The sequence below is a fragment of the Castor canadensis genome, chromosome 9 (assembly GCF_047511655.1).
Source record: "Castor canadensis chromosome 9, mCasCan1.hap1v2, whole genome shotgun sequence".
Classification (NCBI taxonomy): domain Eukaryota; kingdom Metazoa; phylum Chordata; class Mammalia; order Rodentia; family Castoridae; genus Castor; species Castor canadensis.
Window position 1 is genome coordinate 82982499 of NC_133394.1, and position 22615 is coordinate 83005113.

Consider the following 22615-nt stretch of genomic DNA (forward strand, 5'->3'; position numbering starts at 1 on the left):
TATATGATATAAAATTAGGTCATAAGAAAGAGCACTTTTGGTTTGTGGGAAATGAATTAGGGAATGAATAGGTATTTGTTAAAGAGATATTTTAAGTAAGAAATTATTCCCCATGGCAAGAACTCCATAGAATGACAGCTGAATCCATATTACTTAAATCGAATTTTTTTGTAGAATTATGGTCTTCTGTGTACTGTCTTCCAAGAGCCATATTTATAGCCGAAGCTTATATTCTTAGAATTGGAGAAAATGCAAGGAAATTCTGATCTGACATCTTGGAGAAGTGAAGAGTACAAAATGATTAAAACCCCAGTGGTAGAAAAACATTGCAATGTAGAGGTTTTTTTTCCCTCTGTCTTCAAATTCTGCAAACTTAGAAACCTTAGAACTCTAACAGGCCACATCACAGCCCCATTATCCAGGCAATCTGTAGTTATCCTCTGATTCACAAGCCTTAAGAGGATGAAGGGGGAAAGCTACTCACAACTAAAAGAGCAGTGAGGGATAAGTGTGATTCTTTTGGATAAAGTGGAGAATGTGGTTACCAGGTTGCCTTTGTTTCTATTTTTTGCTTTACAAATATGTTCATTCTTAATATTGTTTTATTATACTTTATTTTAGAGTTAACATTATTAGCATTTGCTCCAGATTACTCATTCTATTTGGGTTATAAGAAAAATTCTATCATTAATTAGTCATGTGATTTTTAAAGTTTATTTTTTAAAAAATTCTTTGAATTTCACTTTTCTGGCTCTTAGGATTATGGGGGCCTATATAAAGTGCCTAGAATATATTGTTTCTTAGGAAAAAAGCAATTTCTGAAAGATCTCAGCCTCTCAAAGATAGTTGAGATAGGAAGGATATCTGAATCCATTATAGTTACGTGATTTTTTCCTTGTATCACCTGTGTTCTAGTTCTTTTTTCTTTTAGTCATATACAGTATCTATGTTTATATTGAAGATATTTCTTTTGTATTGTCCAGTATTTTAGGTGCTGTTTCATACTGCTGTCCTCCTATGTAAAGTACCTCCTCCAGCAGCATTTGCCTGAACTCACATCTCTGCTCACATAGTACTTAGGTCCATCCCTCTACCAATCTCATTTTATTCTGTGTGTTCTCTATTTCTGTGCATGGTTCCACCAATACCATCATCTTCCCAGCCACTCAGTTTAAAAATAAGGGAGTCATTCTCATTGCATGTGCTCAATCAAAAACCTATTTATAATAATTTATGAAATATTCTCGAACCTTATCTTCTGTCCATTGCATTTTCCCTACTGCAGTCAAGCCTTTTAATATTACTTTTTCCATCATACATCATTCTGCTTCCTTTCGTCTTTCTTCAATTCATCTGAAGACTTGGCCATCCATCAGTGTTTTCTCCTTTTCAGAAGTCTTTGTTCCTTATCAGGATACCTAAGACCGTCTTCAGCTGACCCACTTGCATTCTCAAGCACAACTCTTATCTCTTGTCACTTTGGACCACATGTGTTTCATATATATATAAGTATGTACACATGCATCTACATTATGTGTATATATGTATATAATTATAAAGCTCTTTTAGTTATCTTAGTTTATACATGCACACAAACAGAAGAATATACATATTCCACCACCACCACCACCACCACCACCACTCTGTGTCCTAGGCTCCTAGTCTCTGTAATTTGCTCATGATATGCTTACATGGCCTGGAGTTATTTTTTTCTCCTTTTTTTATCTTTACAACCCTCTACGCAACTTTTGCTCAGCAATAGGTGTCATCTACTCCAGGAAGTCAAATTCAGGTTTGCTAGGATTCCTCCACCTGCTCCCATGTACCATATACGTATTTCTACCACTTACATGTTGTGCACAATTATCTGCTTTGCATCAATCTTACTCCAAGAAACTGAGCACATTAAGTTCATTAATCAAATTTTCCAATTTTGAAATATCAGTTTCTAATATAGAGTGATGCATGCGAGGTACCCAAGACATTTATTGAATGAATGAATTGTAACATGAGTCACATGCTAAGGGGAGGACACATACAGGAGGAATAGGGAAAGGTAGGAAACCCAAAACTTAAAAGTGTTTGATGTGCCCACTGTAGAGGAGCTAATACAGTAACCTTAAAATTACAGAGGTCACTATGGGAAGGTGACCAGGAACTAGTGAAGAGGTCAGGTAGAGATGAATCAGTTCGGATTGTAACACACTTGTGTGTGGAAGCAATGCTAGGAATCTCTCTGTATAGCTATCCTTATCCCAACTAGCAAAAATGCTTTGTTTTTCTTATTATTGCTTATGTCTTCTTTTTAACAAAATTGGAGATGAGGGCAGAATAGGTTCTGCTTGGAAGTGAGGGGGTGGGAGTAAAAGGAGGGGACGGGGGCAGGGGGCAGGGGGGAGAAATGACCCAAGCAATGTATGCAAACATGAATAAATGAGTAAAGAAAATAAATAAAGTATAATACTTATTAACTCACAGTGACCATATATTTGTTCATATGTTTATTTCATTTAATTGAAACAATTTGAATATATAGTATGGTATCATCAATATAATATATATAATCTATATTGTTATGTTATCTACATGAGTCTATGGTTCAATTTCTGTAAAAATTTTAAACCAAGGAAGTAAAATTCGAAAGTCTAAAAATAATACAAAAGCAATCATCCATCTCTTGAAGAATTTTCAAAGTCACAAGTCCAAATAACTCTTTACACACTATGCATTTCTCTTTATACTCATTCCTTATTTCATTTTCAGTTAGATTGTTACCAAGAAAATGAAACCTTTGATAGGGTACAAAAAGAGAATAATAATCACACACCAACTTTTGTTTAGCAGATGGAGGCAGGGAGTGTTATGGTCCATCACATGCTAACAGCGTTACCCAAGCACATAAGTACGTGTGCACTTGTGTGTGAGATGATATTGCTCTCTTGGATCACTGGTCAATTACTCTTTTATATTGTCATATAGAAGACATCTTTATGTGAATGAATCTTTCCAGTATAGGTGGCATTTGCCTTCTGTCTTCAGTAAAAAAGCAAAACTAACAAGAAAACCCCAAACTCAAATCTGAATATGTAGCTCATTTAAACAATAACTGTAAACACAAGTGTGTTTAAAATACCTCTCTTGATTTATTGAAAGGAAGAATCTTGGGCTCAGCACTGTGTTTCTTTCTTTGTAGTGTGTGGTTAGAGTCTATGTACTTCATGCTTCATGCATCAGTAACAGCTGTATGCTGAGGCTCCAAGAAAAACCTCCTCAAAATAGCTCTGTTACAAGCAAAAAATAGCATTTCTGAACTTTGCCAGGAATTGTACTCTTGAGCCATGTTTAATTTTTAAACTTGAATGGAAAAATCTACTGCCTGGTGAAGCCAATCTCATAGGATCTTATTATTAGAAGAAAGAGATGCCAACAAAATCAAAGCTCTGGGAGCCCTGAAAGCTTGTGCACACTGTACTGCAGGAATCCTGGATACAGACACATGGACAGCAGCCTGACCACAGCATATGCTTAGGAAGATGCACAGCAGGAAACCCATCACTTGGCATCTGGACAAACCAATGGATGGTTTTGCATTAGCTTTCGTAGATGATAGCTTCACAGATTTTCAAAAATAACTTCATTTTGCTCATCCACTCATCCATTATATCGTAATGTTTCTATAAGTTGAAGTAGAAGGTCCTATCCCAATCAGGTTTTGTGAGCAGTGCCTCACCACCAAGTGTCTGTACCTCTGTGTGGTCAGCCTTTGTGTGTTCTCCTAATGTCATGGGGTAGGACAGAGATAGGACAACTTTTTCTCTGCTGCTTCTGGGTAGTGCGACTCAGCTGGCCACATATGAATGGAAGTTACCCTTAAAGTCTTTTGATCTGTAGTAGGAATCACAGGAATGGCAGGCCCATCAGTAGTTATTTTTCAAACTCTCAACTATTATGCTAACTTTTCTCTCCACAACTGGACAAAGTCTTCTATTTTCATGTCCAGCTGTTTTTGCAGGATGTGAGCTACCCCAGCATGCCAGAAATCAAATTTGTGTTTATCACCATTCTGGCCACCAGAGATTCTGAAACTTAAGAGGAGACATTACAACACTAGATGTGCCAGAGAACCTCTTCCAGAAGCCAGAGGGTGTCTCTGAAAATCTTATCCAAAGCTCTCTTTACAGTAGTCATTTTTGAGAGATCTTTGTCTTAATAGGTCTGAGTTACTCTTCTTGATTAACTCTTGGACTGTTGGACAAGGATGGAAGCTGCTCCCCATCTCTTGGTGCCAGAAATGTTGTAGCTTTTCCCTTCACTCAATCCCATGCCCACTGGTGTAGATCCTCTAGCCCTTCTTCTCTACCTCATGGCAATGTGTTTCTCAAGAGATTTTTTCCTTTATATGTCACTTTGCCTAAGTCAGAGCTACCTTAGACACCATGATAAATCACCCAAGTCAAAATATTAGGAACAAGAGGCTGGGGAGTTTGAGAACCTCCTTGAGAGACTTATATGTTTGTGAAGAATTTGTTCTAGTCTGTATCTGAACTTCATGTAAGAAGAGTAATGATGACTGAAAGTCAGACAAAGACTCTGTCACTTCTTTTCCTCAGAGAGGACTAGTCCAGGAGCCCCTCGTGGGTGCAAGGTGACCTAGCTCTGTAGTCAGTGGACAGCTTTTTCTGCCTTTTAGATTAAAAGTCATCTAAATATATGACACACAGTGGCTTATAAATGCATTTTATGATGTGCCAAGAAAAATAAAAGATTAATCTCTATTAACTGTTTCTTAAATATTTCTTTACATTGGACATTAGTACTGCATTATAGTAAGAGAGATTATAGACTCTTCTTCAGAGAAGCTCTAAAACTGGAACAAGATCTTTTTTTTTTTTATTCATATGTGCATACACGGCTTGGGTCATTTCTCCCCCCGTCCCTACCCCCTCCCTTACCACCCACTCCACCCCCTCCCTCTCCCCCCTACCCCCTCAATACCCAGCAGAAACTACTTTGCCTTTATTTCTAATTTTGTTGTAGAGAGAGTATAAGCCATAATAGGAAGGAACAAGGGTTTTTGCTGGTTGAGATAAGGATAGCTATACAGGCAGTTGACTCACATTAATTTCCTGTGCGTGTGTGTTACTTTCTAGGTTAATTCTTTTTTATCTCACCTTTTCCCTAGTTCCTGGTCCCCTTTTCCTGTTGGCCTCAGTTGCTTTTAAGGTATCTGCTTTAGTTTCTCTGCGTTAAGGGCAACAAATGCTAACTAATTTTTTAGGTGTCTTACCTATCCTTACCCCCTCCCTTGTGTGCTAAAGCTTTTATCATGTGCTCAAAGTTCAATCCCCTTGTTGTATTTGCCCTTGATCTAATGTCCACATATGAGGGAGAACATACGATTTTTGGTCTTTTGGGCCAGGCTAACCTCACTCAGAATGATGTTCTCCAATTCCATCCATTTACCAGCGAATGATAACATTTTGTTCTTCTTCATGGCTGCATAAACTTCCATTGTGAATAGATACCACATTTTCTTAATCCATTCGTCAGTGGTGGGGCATCTTGGCTGTTTCCATAACTTGGCTATTGTGAATAGTGCCGCAATAAACATGGGTGTGCAAGTGCCTCTGGAGTAACCTGTGTCAGTCTTTTGGGTATATCCCCAAGAGTGGTATTGCTGGATCAAATGGTAGAACAATGTTTAGATTTTTAAGTAGCCTCCAAATTTTTTTCCAGAGTGGTTGTACTAGTTTACATTCCCACCAACAGTGTAAGAGGTGGAATAAGATCTTATTTGTGTGGGAGTTTCAGTGCTGTTCCCTTATGGGGTAAGTGAGAGGAGGACACAGCACTTCTTGGCCCTTGTCATTAAGTTGCAAGGCCCCAGTGGCTGAGGTGTGAACTTGAGTCAAAAGGTGTCGGAAGTGAACTTTCAGGATTTGGGTTTTGCTGCCTTATTTAGTCACATGTGTAAATCTTCCTTAAGTTTGTGGGGAAACTTTAACTTCTGAGCTACTGTAATTTTGCATAAGGTTAGTATCACCACTAAAATCAATGACTAGTAATGTATTCTCTCTTGTGCATTGTGAAAGTTTAGTTATATGTAGGTTGTTTTTCAAAATTTGTTATTTGTTTTTATTCTACAGCCTCCACCTCAGATATATGACAAGCAGCTCGATGAAAGAGAACACACCATTGAAGAATGGAAAGGTGACTTACTATTTAAAAATGTATGCTTCTTGTTTTATCGAAGCTCAGAATATAAAAAAGTACCTGATCCTTTCTATGTGCTATACTCAGGATACAGAAAGTATCCTTAAGACTTTTTTTAAAAAAACAATTTACTAAATGATGATATAAAAAAATATTGTGGGACTAGGGCTAGCTTAGTTTGTAGAGTGCTTGTCTGGATTTTATCATTAGCACTGCTGGAAGTGTGTCTGGGGAAGTGACTGTTTTTAGAGCTCCTAAAACTTCATTTGTCTTCTCATACTGACCGAGTATTTAAGAAATGAAAGGAATTAATTATTGACACCTTTTAAAAATAGTGCTGACTGTTGAATTACTTGTCATGGTGGAGTACAGGCTTCAATGAAAAATTTAAAATTAAGCTCTCCATTTTTGTACATAAAATTAGCATATAAAACATAAAATTAAAATTAGTTTTGAGATTTTTTAAACATTACATTTCAGAAAATAAAAGATAGCTAACACATGAATTAATTGACTGAATTTATGTGACTTGAGGGTTTAAATAAAAAAATGTGTGCCTAAGTGATTTATTTCTCCTTCAAATGAAATAATCAATGAATATATTCAGCCTTATTTTTTTCAGTAGAACTTCTCCAACACATACTCCATCTCAAAAATTATACTGAGGTTGAACAAAGCACAAGACAAGTCAAATTTAGAAAGAATAGTTGCGTTGATATTAAGTAAATATTAGAAAATCAAATGCAGATATCAAATGATCAGATCAAAAAAGGAGGAAGAGAAAGGGAAAATCTAAGGGGAGGAAATTTCGAGCTATCTCAAAAGATTTAATAAATATAAACTGGGAATAAAAAAGTACCAAATACATAAAAGGGACTATAAGAGGAAAACAAGTGGTTTTCCTATCACTTGCACAAGTGGTACAAGTGGTACAAGTGGTAGGAACAAGTGGGTTCCTACCACTTGTTTTAGATGTTCTAAAGAAATTAAAGGACTCCCTGGTCAAGGAGGCATGTTGGTGAATATGGAAAAATGAGCACATCCAAAAATGAACTAAGTTAAAAAAGAATTCCAGATGGTAGATGGAAAAGGCTTGCTTTCATTTGAGGAAGGACATGAAGGCATTGTGAGGGTTCATAAATAGGTAAGTGATAGGCTGTACCATCACTTGAGGAGGACAGAGGCTGCACTGGCGAAAGAAGTATCAGTAAAGGATGAGTAGACAAACTGCACATCATTTCGAAACGAGGAGTAGGCCTGAAGTTATTTTTACCTAAAGGGGGAAAAATAAGAACTGAAGATTTCCAAGTTTAGCTATGGGAAAGCCAAAAACAGATGCCAGTATGGGAATGAACAAATGAATTTTTTAATGTATTGGGTTTTGAACATGTTTAGGTTTACAAATCCAAGATATGGATCTGGAAGAAAAATGAAGTAAAATATGGAAGTTGTAAGGATTGGTAATCATTCAAAGTTATGAGAATGTGTGCATCTCTAAGGGAGTGAGCATAAAAGTAAAATGGGTGTTCAAAAATGGAGGCTTAAAATCCTTAATTGAACACAGCAGGTGTTCCTCTGCAAGTAATTTAGAAAACAGTGAAGTATGTATTTATTTAATTGCTTTATTGAGGATGTATTTTTACTAGGCCTCTATGTTAAAAGCAAAAAAAAAAATATAGCAGTAGAGGAGTAAAAATATCTCAAATAAAACCTCTTGAAATATTATGTCATCAACTAATACATAATTGTTTCTTACAGAACTAATCTACAAGGAAGTAATGAATTCAGAAGAAAAGACTAAAAATGGCGTAGTAAAAGGACAGCCTTCTCCTTCAGGTACTCAATCTCAGTGAATAACCAATAAATCTGTACTTGTGTACTTGCTTGACCTGTGAGGAGGGGTTGTAGCAAATAGCCTTGCTTACAGAGCATATGAATAAATATTAATGACTATTTCCCTACTTTAATTTTATTTCACTTGATATTTAGTGTCAGCATTATAGTTCTTTCAGAACTAATTTTAAGATATTCATGAATCCTGAAGAAATATTAACATGAGCGGGTTCAAGGGTAAATGTTCCCTTTTTAAACACAGAGCTAAAATGCACTCTTGACTACCAGGTCACTTAAAGATCAGAAATCCATCCCTCTTCCCTCATTGTCAAAGTTGAACTTTTCCCAACATTAATATGACAATAGTTGTAGCATCTACTGAGATGGGCTCAAATTAAAGTCAGCTTGGAAAACTTTTAGCTTGCTATCTCAGACTCTAACACACATTTGTATCTGTATATATTTTGCTGAGCCTAGTAATGTACTTTAAGATTGCTTGAAATAATCAGCTTGCACTTATTAATGATATGCACTTTTTTCCTAAGACCTGTGTTCTGAGTATAAAGAGTTTTAGAAAATGTGATGGTTTATTTTCAACTTTAAACTATACTCAGCCTCATGCTGGCCAGAATGGCAGCTTCAACAACTAGTTTAGAGGAAAACTGATTTGGGTATTTTCCTGGGTTTCTTTTTTTTTTTTTTGTGCATTGTAAATTGTTTTAGGGAAAAAGATATAAGATGAATTAATCAAATACTCCTACTGAAACTCCTCTTTGAATTATTTATTTTCATCCATGTGTACAGGGATAATCCAACAGATTTAGCTCTGTTATTACAGGCTCTTCTCACAGTAGGCTTGAAGAGCTATCCAATTTCATCCCATCTCCTTTCCTCAGATGGAGAAAACGCAATCGTTGGAGTTGCCATACACCTTGTCTCCCCACCACACACACACACCTCATTCATTCTAGAATATGGATTGATACAAGAAGTCTGCAGAAGCTGTTTCTAACTTATGTGCAGACTGCTGTTGACTAACTAACTCATAAATATAATCCAACAGGTTAAAGATGCCACCTGCTAAGGCAGGAAGACTCCTTGTCTTAAGAGTTCCTACAATTACCAGAACATACTTTCCTATTACCATTAAGAAGCTAAAGTGCAAGTATCGAGCAAAAGATAGCCTAACATCTTAGGCTAGGATTGAACAAATTTTAGCTGAACCTATTTTTTTCACCTTTAGTTCACGTTACCATTATTTATTTCTTATCCATACCCCTTTTTCCAAAGGATAGTTTCTTTCCTTCCTAAATTTCCTACTAGTTCTTTAAATGTTGGGACCCTTGTCTTATTACTGCTTATTGATTGTAAGTTCATTGAGAAGATTGTGTGTGTTCACTTGGTGTGCCACACAGTATGTAAGTGTCATGTTTAGTAATACTGGATCAATAAGTACATGTTAGTTTTTAAACTGCTGCTCTGTTCTCTTGGCATATTTTTTGGTGCTGTTACAAAGAAAGAATTCGAGATAGGGTCATAGCTTTAATTCTATCCAGTATGTTTTTATACCACAATTATAAATATGTATTTACCCTGTCAATATTCACAAAGATAAATTGATCAAGCAGCAAGTATACATTTTTGATATTTGTTCATGTTTTGGAAAAAACTTGCTTCTTTCAGGTGGTGATTTGATTCACATTTTAGGAAACGTATATTCATGAACTTCTTGCAGGCCTGTTTAGTTTAGAGTATTAGTAGTTAGTTCTAAAATATATCACTTAAGTTCTACCTAAGTGAGAAGGCTAAACCAGTTTTTAACCATTCCAACTACCTGTGACAATAAAAAATTATCTGCTTTATAAATATGTCCTAAACTGTAGTTGACAGGCTTAACCAATTTATACTTAAAATGATTTTTGCATTAAAGCTTTTATTAAATGTTTTTGAAGAACAAATATTTGTGACTAAATTCTGTGTTTATTGTATCATATAGGACATATTTACATATGAAATACATGTATGTGTCATGTAGAGACTGTAGGGCAACCATGTGCTGCCACTGAGTCTACCAGCCCATTAAAACAACTGTATTCAACTCTTCCCCAGTGGGAGTTGCTAGCATGAACTCAGCCAGGGAAGGTTTATAACATGGAAGGTTGAACACCCTGTAACTCAGGCTCTTTCCCCTCTGGTGAACCATTGTTACATTTTTGTTAGTGCACCACTCTACGAGTGTGCATGTCTGTGCATCCAGCAAATTATGCTGGAAAGAAAAGACAGTTATTTAAAAAGTCTTCTTAAAAGTTACCTTTTTGTCATTCTTCATTCTAGTCCCCTTTACTCACTAATGTTTGCACAGCATATTTTATTTTACAGATAGCTAGGATAAAGTAATTTTACAATACAGAGCCTCTTGTAATTTATGGCAACAATGGGAATTTTGTAGCCAGGGGATAAGTTAATGCAGTTTTTTGGGAACAAAATGGTTCTAATACCCAAACCTATGTTATAGTGATGCTTTAAAAAATGTAAATTGCAAGTTAAATGTATGTTGGAAGAAAATTTATAGCATTGAGATTTATTGATGGAATTGTAATATATCCATAAGAAATGTAGCTAAACTTCAGATACATTCCTAAATAAATAATTGTACTCCCTTCTGCTATCTGATTTCACTTGCAGAATGATTTGTTTTCAAAAATGGCACAGCTACATGCTTTCTGAATTGATTTGTTAAGGCTGCTGAGGGAATAGCAGTCCATGAATAGAAATTAATTTTCCTCTAAAAGCAGTTGTTACAGAATGCTAGAGCTAGAACGAATATAGGAGGTCATATACTCTTGCAATCTCTGTTATTTCCCACCTTGATCTACCTAAGAAATAAAACTACCATAAGTAAAAATGACTCTCCAAGAAAAGGATGCTTCGTGTCATGATGGAAAGAGATTTTTCAGTCTCTAAATCAAAGACAGAGTTCTACAGGTTTTTAAAAAATATACAATGTCCTCCTCTCCAGTGTGGACAATATTCTTCTTCATGGAAATATGTCCCTCCCAGCTTAAGTCACTCAGCTAGTCTAATAAGTTTTATTTATTATTAAAAAGTTTCAGGCTCAAACAAGTTGAGGTTCAACATCATTCAGATAAGAGAAGGGACTATACCTCAGTATTTTTTTCCTTCTAGTTTCTGTTCTAATTCTTTGCATCCACCTGTTTTGTTGTTGTTGGGGAAGGTATTGCTAGGGAGATAATTTCATTTCAAGAAGTAGATACAACTTGACCTGGGAAATTTTCTTAAGTTACTTCATTCTCTGAAACCTAATGTTTTAAAGTAAAGTTGTAAGTAGCTGATATTTCTTTTACAATGGTATTAATATTTTTAGTTCCTTTTGATGCTATTTTGTATTAACAAAAATTAATGCTTTATTGATGGCAAAGCCTTTTTAAAAAATGTAACCTCTTTACTTGTTCCGCCTTTGTCATACAAAAAGAAAAGGGGTATTTAACCACATTTCTGGGATGTACTGTCCAAGTGAATGTTATAAACAGATTCAATTCAGTTCAGTTCGTTCAAGAGATTTTCACAAATTGCCTGGCAGTAAATTAACTTGAAGCCAAGGCTCATTCTTGTCCCTTCTATTTGAATTTGGTTTTATGGTTCAGAAAGCTCATTTATCACTTTTATGATAATAGACTTGAATGGGTCATTTCAAAGCCAGAATGTCTGCAGTCAAGGAGACTTCTTATAGTGCAATAAGGGAGGTCATATGGAGGAAAAAATTATTCACCTAACAGTGGTGAGCTCTTTCATACTTAACAATCATCTCTTTCAGAAAAGCTAATTAGTAACATTCACCAATTTCTGTGGTTGTAATCTCACTTTGACCAATTTCAAGAAACCCATGTGGCATCAATAAATGCAGAGTTGGAAAAAGATGCTAATAATTGGTTCTTCAAAGAAGCTACTAAAATCCAGCTCTAAGTCCAGGAAACAGTACACAGCATTCTCCTGCCACAACAATACATGAAGAGGAACCATTTCCATAAAACAAGCAGATGTAGTGAGAAATTTACAGAAGAAGCATTGGAACAGAAGACCTCTCCTAATGGATTTATGCTATAAAAGATCAGGTGCAGTGGGTAAGAAAGTTGATAAAGACTGACAGATTCTAGAACTTTTAAATAATTGAATACTAGTTGTAATTTGCATTCAACATTAGTAATGCCCAGGGAAGGATCAAAAGAAAGACGACTATAGCAAGATGATATCCCTTGGCCAAAACCTGTTGGACAGTTTCGCCAAGTTCCTAGCATTGAGAAACTTACTTTCCCTCACAAAACCTAGCTAGACAAGTGCACATAAGACATCCACTAATATTTTGTTAAATTGAGTACTTATTCTGTGCTCAGCAGTAGAAATTGTGGAAGACAGGAGAAGTAAAGCATAATGAAAGAAGCAAGAAGAAGCAAGGGAAGTATAAAGATGAAGTAATCATATAACAAAACTGTATATGGTGAGGGGCTGACTCGTATGGCATAACATTCAGACTCTTTCAAAGTGTGCTGAAAATATGCTGCTTATTAAAATAAGTGCAGTAACAATGCTGTATATTTTATAAACAGAACCCACAAAGTGATACCCTATTTAGAAAGGGCTTGTTCAAAGATACTCTGGCCTTTTCTGTCTCTATTCCACATTATTTTTAAATGTCAATTTGTGTTCTGCCAAGCAAATTTCCTCAGTGATTTTTGTGTGAGTTCTCTAAGCTGCCATTATTGTGGGTTTGTGATTGTTTGTAAACATCAAATTGTGTTTCTATCCAGGGCCTTATCTCAGCTAAGCCCTAGCTCACTATGCTTTGAGTTACTACTTAGCTTTAACTGTGACAATCCGAATGCAACCCATAATAAACTCCAGCAGGAAAGGGAGAAAACCCAGACTCTTTTGTAGTGATATTTGAAAGTACTTTTGGTTTGCATTATGTGAAAACTTTATTTTAAAAGTTTCAACCTGGTTATTTTGTCATAATTTAAAGCATGCTTGCAAAAATCTACCTAGTTGCATTGGCATTTTGATACACGGTGTGTATGTCAACTGTTGATCTGCTTAGTTTGCAATCCAGTGCCATTGAGACTTCTTATTCAAATAAGTCAGATGTATTTCTGTACACTAGACATGAACAGAAAATAATTCCATTTAAAATATTATCAAAAGGAAAAGTGTTAGGAATAAGTTTAACAAATGTGCAGTTTTTGTGCTCTGAAAACCACAACACACACAATGGAAAGATAGTTGTTTATGGATTGTGAAGGTAACAGTACTTCCCAAATTAGTTTACAGGTAAAACACAGTACAAAAATCAGAGTTGTCCTCTTTGGCAGAAATTTAAAGTTGATCTCAAAATTCACATGGAAGTGCACTGGACACAGAATGGGCAAAGCAGTCCTGAAGGAGGGTACACTTGGAGGACTCAAGGATCTTGATTTCATATAGGGAGCAGAAGCTGACAAAGAATGTTTGAAATGGTATTCTAATTCCTAGGACCATGTTACATTTCCCTCTTTTACTTGTCCATCTCTCAGTCTTGAGGGACATGAAATGCTGAGTTCTATAGAAGGCACCAAAGGCACCTGAAACACAGAAGTTAAAAAAAAAAGTGGAGCAACATGTATCTAATAGCACCGCTTAGTAGAAGGACAGGTAACATGCATAAAAACACTGTGATCCCTTTGGGCTCTAGTTACTGCTTTTTGGTAGGACATTCTCATTTTGATAATTTCCCCATTGCTTTTCAATGACCTTTTTCTCTCAAGTCATCTTGATTAATCATTCTGTGCTTTAGTCCTTCTTAACAGGATAGGCATGACCTGTGCTCAGTCTGATTCCATATAGCAGAAAGGCAAGGAATAGTAAAAGCCCATTTTTAACCATTTTAAGCAACAAAAAAGGTTTATAAAGAGTGGCCCTTTAGCCATGTTTATGTTAAAGTGATAGCAACTTAGAACAGATATCCCACTCAAGCAAAATTTGAAAGGCCAATTTGTCTGTAAAACAAACCTATTGCTGTCAGAAACCAATATGAAATTTCCATTTAGGGAGAAAATACATTATTTTACATTTAATGAATTATAAAAACAGTTAAAATGTATGTTAGGAATCATCTAAAAAGTTTTAAGTTTATTCTTTTCTAGAATTTGATTTCTGAGATTTTAATCATGTAGAATATCAATAATTACATTTTAATGATTGTACTATGCTTGACTTTGTTCTGTTTATGGGGACAATGTCTTTAGAATCCCATAGGCATATACCACTGAAAAGACTTTGAATATGGACGATAAGAATTAGTGATTATTTACAAGCTGGGTTTGGTGGTACACACCTGCTATTCTAGCAGTCAGGAGGTAGAGGGGAAGATGGTGAGTTGGAGACCAGCCTGGGCTACATAGTGACTTCAAGGCCAGCCTGGGCTACACAGAAAGACCCCGACTCACACACGCACAAAAGTTCTTTGTTACTTATAAAGTAGGGCCTGGAGGCCCATGCCTGTAATACCACTTAAAAGACCTTAATACAAACAGATAAAGTTTAATTTTCTTAAGATTTGATTTCCCTAAGCAATCAAAAACCTGTCTGGGAGGGTTCATTCCCTTTTTGGCTTTTTTAGTGATTTTCAGGTACAGTCTTGCATTTTTGCCTGGGGTTGACCTCAGACTGTGATCCTCCTACCTACAGCCTCTTGAAGAGCTGGGACAAAAGGTGCAATCCACAACACCCCTTATTGATTGAAATGGGCTCTTGCTAATGTTTTGCATGCACTGGTCCCAAACTGCAGTTCTCCTGATCCCCACCTCGCAAGTAGCTGGGACTATAGGTGTGAGCTACTATGACTGGCTTCTTTTGTGAATTTTACTAAGAGCTGATCAATATTTTAAGAAAGGCTTGTTGTTCTAAACACAATGAACTAGATTATTATTTTATGTTTATGAATTAAATTTTGAGTTTAGAAAGCCTTATAAATAACCTTTCGGACTATATCCACTATTCACAATAGCCAAGTTATGGAAACAGTCAAGATGCCCCAGCACTGACGAATGGATTATGAAAATGTGGTATCTATATACAATGGAATTTTATGCAGCCATGAAGAAGAACAAAATGTTATCATTCGCTGGTAAATGGATGGAATTGGAGAACATCATTCTGAGTGAGGTTAGCCTGGCTCAAAAAACCAAAAATCGTATGTTCTCCCTCATATGTGGACATTAGATCAAGGGCAAACACAACAAGGGGATTGGACTATGAGCACATGATAAAAGCGAGAGCACACAAGGGAGGGGTGAGGATAGGTAAGACACCTAAAAAACTAGCTAGCATTTGTTGCCCTTAACGCAGAGAAACTAAAGCAGATACCTTAAAGCAACTGAGGCCAATAGGAAAAGGGGAACAGGTACTAGAGAAAAGGTTAGATCAAAAAGAATTAACCTAGAAGGTAACACCCATGCACAGGTAATCAATGTGAGTCAATGCCCTGTATAGCTATCCTTATCTCAACCAGCAAAAACCCTTGTTCCTTCCTATTATGGCTTATACTGTCTCTATAACAAAATTAGAAATAAGGGCAAAATAGTTTCTGCTGGGTATTGAGGGAGGGGGAGAGGGAGGAGGCGGAGTGGGTGGTAAGGGAGGGGGTGGGGGCAGGGGGGAGAAATGAACCAAGCCTTGTATGCACATATGAATAATAAAAGAAAAATGAAAAAAAAATAAAGAAGTCTTCTCTCATAACATTTATCTTTTATAACCCTTCTGTAATGGTTTTAAACTTTTCTAACTCATTTAGATCTCTAGTTGCAACAAAAACATAATCCTTACAATACTAGAGTCTGGAGCTGGCTCTTGGAGTACCAATAGATTAGGCTTGGTCACTTGTCCAAATATGTCAACTAATGAATAGTGATGAAGGACAGAATATGGAGATTTAATCAATACAACCACATCAGGGGAGCAGATGAAGGAGTTTGGTGACTGCCCAAGTCCATCTTTGGGGGTACCAACATGAGTTTTAGGTTTAAATAGTAGAAGATTTGGGGCAAGAGGTAAAGGGTATACATACATAAGCATTCTTAGTCAAAGTGTGGTCAGGTTTATCATCTCTGTTCTAGTTCTATAAGATGGCCCAAAGAAGTCCATATTCCTTGTGGGGACAATCCAATTCCCATGAGACTGCTCCTGCTTGGGGGTGGGTGATCTGACTGTGAGGCACTGCTGTTCTGAGAATCTGTGGTGACGCAGGGAAACTTTCAGGCACCTTTTTAAGGGGTCTGGAACAGGATCTTGTAAAAGCTGACAGCCTTGAAGAGGAAGACAGGTGAGGCGTCACCAGTATTTAGACGGACATTTCTTGGATAGTAACATGCTTATGGACAAAGTTAAGCAGGAGTCTGACCACAAGTTTTAAGACAAACGAGACATATGCAAATGGGAGCAGGGATGCTAGGCTTTTCTCTTGCTTTCAGTTACCTTGCAGGTTCAAGTGAGGAGTCAGTGCTTTTTAGCAAAGGCAGTTTCTAAGAACCTGTTAGGCTTAGATTGTTATAAAATGAAGCCATCTAGGAATCAGAAACATATATGCTATCAGTATGTTTTATAATAACCCCTTGCTTCTTTCCACCTGGTTTTAGTCTTGTGACAAGGAAAAGAAATACCAAACACAAATACATTTCTTTCTTTTTTTTAGTTTTTGTGGTACTGGGCTTTGAACTCAGGGTCTCACATTTGCTAAACAGGCATTCTGACCACTTGAGCCATTCTGTCAGCCCCCAATAGATTTCTTGAGTGTAAGAATCCTGAGTGTATGTCTTAAATAATCTTTATTTATAAACTTCAGAATTTAGTTTAGGTCTACATTTAGTGTGTAGTCTCATTTATAGATTTCCAAGTATTTCAGACCAATAAACACTCATATCTGTACTTCAAACTATAGAAGCCATGTATAGCTGCAAGCATCTGCACATGCATTTGAAACACTTTTTGAATGAATAAACCTAACATTTCTTGTTTCCAAATTGTGTGAAACCATTTTTAAAATTACATGTTTTTAGACTACGCAAGGACTAGATAGCAGCAGCTCACTTACTGCACAGAAGCAGGCTTGCTTCTGGCAAGCTCTGTAGCCTATGCAATGATTTTTGGTATCGGGTTACAGTAACAAACACATTTTATTAACAGGCTAGTTAAGCCACAGCTACTAATTTTACTTGAAATAACTTGTAAATTAATGGGCCTTTTTAAGAAAACAGAAAGCTGTCTTTCTTAAATTGACTGTTACCTAAAATGGTGACTATTTCACAAGTCAAGTATCAAATTAATTTTTTTATTTTATCATTTTTACATTTACTCATGTGTATACATTGTTTGGGCCACCTCCCACCCCCTTCCAGGCAGAACCTGTTCCTCCCTCTTGTTCTCTAATTTTGTTGAAAAAAAAGAAAACATAAGAGATGATAAGAAAGACAGTGTTTTTGCTACTTTGAGATAAGGATAGCTATACAGAGAGATTCCTAGCATTGCTTCCATGCACATATGTACTGCAACCCACAATGGTTTGTCTCTGCTAGACTTCTTCACTACTTCCTGGTCCCCTTCCCATAGTGGCCTCTGCCAGTTTAAGATTACTTTATTGGCTTCTCAACAGGAAGCTCATCAACCACACTCAAGTTTTAGGTTTCCTTCCCTTTCCCTATTCCTCCCGTGTGCATTCTCCCCTTAGTGTGTGACCATGTCCAATAATATTATTGCATTTGTTTAGGATCTATAATCCACATATGAAAGAGAACATGCAATTTTTGGTCTTCTGAGCCTGACTAACTTTGCTTAAGATGATGTTCTCCAGTTCCATCCATTTACTTAACAATGACAAAATTTCATTCTTCTTTGAGGGCTGAATAAAATTCTATTGAGTATAAATACCAAATTAATTTTTTTATACAAATGATAGACTCTAGAATATTTTTTAATTGATAGAAAATATCATTCATAACCATCTTAAGAGTTTATTGTTTAAAGACTATTTCCTCCAAATTATTGGCTTATATTTGATGAAAAAACATTTTAAATAAAGTCTCCTGATACTTAAGAAAGTTGTCTTCAAATTTATTAAAACATCAGATATCTCTTGATGGCACATAAAAGTGTTTTAATATTTAATAGTATATGATACAGCCAGAGACTGGTGGCTCATGCCTGTAATTCTAGCTACTTGGGAGGCTAAGATCAGGAGGATTATGGTTGGACACCAGCCCAAGCAAATAGTTTGTGAGACCTCATCTCCAAAACAATCAGATTGGACTGGAGGCATGGCTTAAGTGGTAGAGTGCCCAACTTGCAAGCAAAAGCCTGAGTTCAAACTCCAATCCCACCAAAAAAAATTACATAAAAAATGTATAAACACATTTAATAGACCTAAATATGTTGTCTTTTCACAGATTTTAAGAAGCCAAGAGTACTTGAACTCATGCTTAGCAAGTATTTTAGCATTTTACTTACAAATAACTCAGATGTTTTACCTCTATTACATGCTTTATTAACATTTATCACCTTTTATATTCATTCATTTCAATTTTCAATAGTTACTGTTAAATTACCTGTGAAATTTAAGCTGTCAGACCTTAAATCTGATAGCTTAATACCTTAAGTCATCTCTTTGTCAAAGGAAAAAAAGAAAACAAACCAAAATCACTGTACTTAAAGTACAGAAAGCCAAAATGTAACACAGGCAAAATGTATGTTAACAGTTTGGAAAATGTCTTCATTTTAACTTTAATTAAGCTAACCCATTTTTCAGAGATCTCTTTATGTTAATAAGCCTTATAAGCTTTGAATCATATTTTACATAGCAGCAACTTTTGTTTTTACTTTCTTTTAACCTTCTTTCTTTTAGTTCCAGTTTGAGCTAATCCTTTTGATGTCTGCATTCTGGCCAGAATTGGCCGAACAACAACCCTCCAAGTAATTTTGAGTAACAGGTTTTCTTAGCAGAAAAGAAAATCCAGGTAGAGAAAGACCTCCAACAAAATAAATAGAACCAAAACCAAAACAAACACATATATTAAGTGTGCAGCAGTAAAAATTGAATTCACTAGGAGGAAAAAAAATGGAACATCCATGAATCTCCTAGGAAAAGTTAGATCTAACCAGAGTACACTTTCAATTACACATGCCATGCTGTACCTGATAATGAAACCATCCTTTTCTTTTTCTTATTTTATTTTGAATTACCATACATCAATAATATGAGAATTTTTCATCGTGATAATTCCATAGCTGAGTACAGTGTATCTTGAATACCTCCTCCATTGTATTCCCATTCTCTCACTCCTTTCTCCTCCTCTTTCAAATGGTGTTCAGTGAGATTCATTATACTGTCTTTATATGTATATATTTAGTGTATGTCCATCCTTTCAACCCCTCAGTATCCTCTCCTTTTCTCCTTCCCCTTCTCATTGACCCCCAACAGTTGCTCATATACATTCATGTCCCATTGTTATTATTATTATTGTCATCATCATCATCATTTTAGGTGTGGGTTCCTCAAATGAGTGAGAATATGCACTGTTTAGCTTTTAAACTTGTCTTAGCTCACTCAGTGTGATGATCTCCAATTCCATCCATTTTTCCTGTAAATGATATAATTTCATTTTTTATGGCTGACTAATATTTCATAGTTGCATATATATATATATATATACTCATGTAGATACATTATATTTATAAGAAAATATTTTATAATTTCTTTATCCATTCATTGGTTGTTGGGCACGTCAGCTGATTCTATACTTTGGCTATTATGAACAGAGCTGTAATAAACATGGGTGTGCAACTGCCTTTCTTGTATATTGATTTACACTTCTTCAGATATATGCCCAAGAGTGGTGTGGTAAGGTCATAAGTCTATTTGTAGTTTTTTGGGGAAACTCCATACTGATTTCCATAGTGGTTGCATTCCCACCAACAGCATATGAGGGCTCTTTTTTCAAAACTTGCGTCCTCGCCAGAATTTGTTGTGTGTTTTCTTGACAATTGCCAAACTTACTGGGGTGACATAAAATCCAAGTGTAGCTTTGATTTGCGTTCCCTTTATGATTAAGGATGTTCACCAGATAAGGAATTAATATCTACAAAATACAAAGAGATCAAGAAATTAAGTAGCAAAAGAACAAATAGTCCAACTAATAAATGGACAAATGAATCAAACAGACTGTTCTCAGAAGAAATACAAATTACTAATAATTACATGAAGGCAACATTCAACATCCTTAGCATAAAATCATCTTTTACTAAGCCATAGGTAACCAAAAATTCTCTAGGGAGCTACAAAATAGAATTAGTGTTTTCCATTGTCATACAGATCACAAGAGGTATTTCCAAATAAACTGCATTCTCTAAGCCACTTAAGGTCTACTTGAATTTGCCCCCAAAACACAAAGCACAAAGAATCCAAACATCCTTGTCAAACAAATGGCTTAACAGGAATCCCTAACTTTTTTTTTGACTCCAAAGATAACACCAGAAGGCTCACAGGAGACCTCATATTGGATAAAAGTAACAAGTGACAAGGAAACAAAAGAAGATAAGGCCCGGTGTGTACTACCTGCAAGAAACTTTAGGTTTGTAGATTCTAAAATATTCATTTTTCCATTTGAGTACAAATGGCAAAAGGCCATTCACACTGGCTAAAGGAGAACGAAAAGAGTCCTGAAACAAAATTAAGTCACACAGCTGCAGTACAAGTGATCCAAGAGTAAAAACTCTCGGAGCATCATATCAAAAGGATGCCACCATTCTCTTATCACAGGCCCCCACCATAAGGCCTGTTCCTGGGTCCAAGCACTCACATTAAGAGACAATGACATATTTTATATATAATATATTACGTAATTTATGTATAAATTATGTTCATATGTAATATATATGAACACAAAATGAATCTATCTATAGTTTTGGCTAAAACTGAGGAAATAGAAATTAATTTTGTCTTTGTCTTGCCTATAACAGTGTCACAACTTACAGAAAAGGTAAAATGAAAGCCACGAAGTATGGATATGTAGATTTAGCTGTGGGTCACAGTAAATGAAACTGGGCATAAGTCTCTTCCATGGTGCCAGGGGCCAGGGATTTTGTGGTGGCCCATTTTCATTCCTAACATGGTATTTCTCATAGGGAGTTGGAGCTGAAAAAGAATTTCTGAAAACGTACCCTCATTCCTAGGGCCATACTGAATTACTTGCATAAAGATCCACCTGTAGGTCAATGGACTAGAATTGAGAGTCAAGAAATCAATTTTCATGTTTTTGACCAGGATGTCATAACAATTTCATTAACAAATAGTCTTTTCAATAAATGGTACTAGGACAACTGGATGTACACAGCAAAAGAATGGAAGTGGATTCCTACCTTATAACATATACAAAAATGAAACATCAAATGGATCACAAACTCAAATATAAGAACTAAAATTATAAAACTCTTAAATGAAAATATAGGAATAAAAATCATGATTGTGGGTTAGGAAGTGGTTTCTTAAATATGACACCTAAATCACAAGGTAATCCTGACTTCACCAAAAATTATTAACATTTGTCCTTCAAAAAGCACTTCAAAAAAGTAAAAAGATAATTCATAAAATAGGCAAAAATCATTTGTGAGTCATATATCTGATAAGGAACTTTTATTCAGACCATGTAAAGAGCTTTATAAATCAATAATAAAAAAGAAAATGACCTAATTTACAAAGGGTCAAAGGATCTGACAGACTTTCTCCAAAGATCCAACAAGCACATGGAAAGAAACTCAGCACCATTAGTCATTGGGCAAATGCAAATCTAACGACAATGAAGTACCATTTCACATATGCCAAGATGGCTAGAATCTAAAAGGCAGATAGTAAGTGTTAGTGACAGTGTGAGGAAATTGCCAGTAGCAATATAAACTGATACACCCATTTTAGAAAACAGTTTGGCACTTGCTCAAACAGAATTTACTCAAATAGAATGAAAGTGGGTTACTCTATGACACTGCAGTTCCATTCCTTGCTTTGCCTATACAAAGCTTGTATGTGAGGGCTGTCCACATGGCAAGTGGTCTCAAGCATGAGACTCTGAGTTGAAACACTGGTATAGCAAAAAAAAGCCAAAACAAAACTAAAAACAACCACAAAATACATTTGTGCATGAATGTGCATAACAACATTAGTCATAATAGCCCCTACATGGAGACAAGCTGAATGCTCATCACATGCTTATCAGCTCATAATTATGTAAATAAATTGTGATATAAAAATACGATGGACTATTGTTCAACTATGAAAAGGAATGAAACGTTTATACATGCTGTAGTATGGATGAACCTCAAAGACATTGTGCTGTGTGACAGAACTGGTCACAGCTGCTCTCATATTGTATGCTTAAAATGTCCAGAATAGGCAATTTTATGAAGACAAAAAATTGATTAGTCTATGCCTAGGGTTGAGGGTAGGTGAGAAATGGAGTACAGGGTTTCCTTTCAGAGT

At 35.9% G+C, this 22615-nt stretch overlaps 1 protein-coding gene across 6 annotated transcripts in view; it reads left to right on the forward strand.

Moving 5' to 3' along the window:
- Mapk10 (mitogen-activated protein kinase 10) overlaps nucleotides 1-22615 on the forward strand; it is a 334304-nt gene that overhangs the window by 295873 nt on the left and 15816 nt on the right. For all 6 annotated transcript variants that reach the window (XM_074041839.1, XM_074041841.1, XM_074041840.1 and 3 more), the window contains 2 exons: nucleotides 6147-6210; nucleotides 7972-8049. In XM_074041839.1, coding sequence (XP_073897940.1) covers nucleotides 6147-6210; nucleotides 7972-8049 — 142 coding nt within the window. The remainder of the gene's footprint in view (nucleotides 1-6146; nucleotides 6211-7971; nucleotides 8050-22615) is intronic.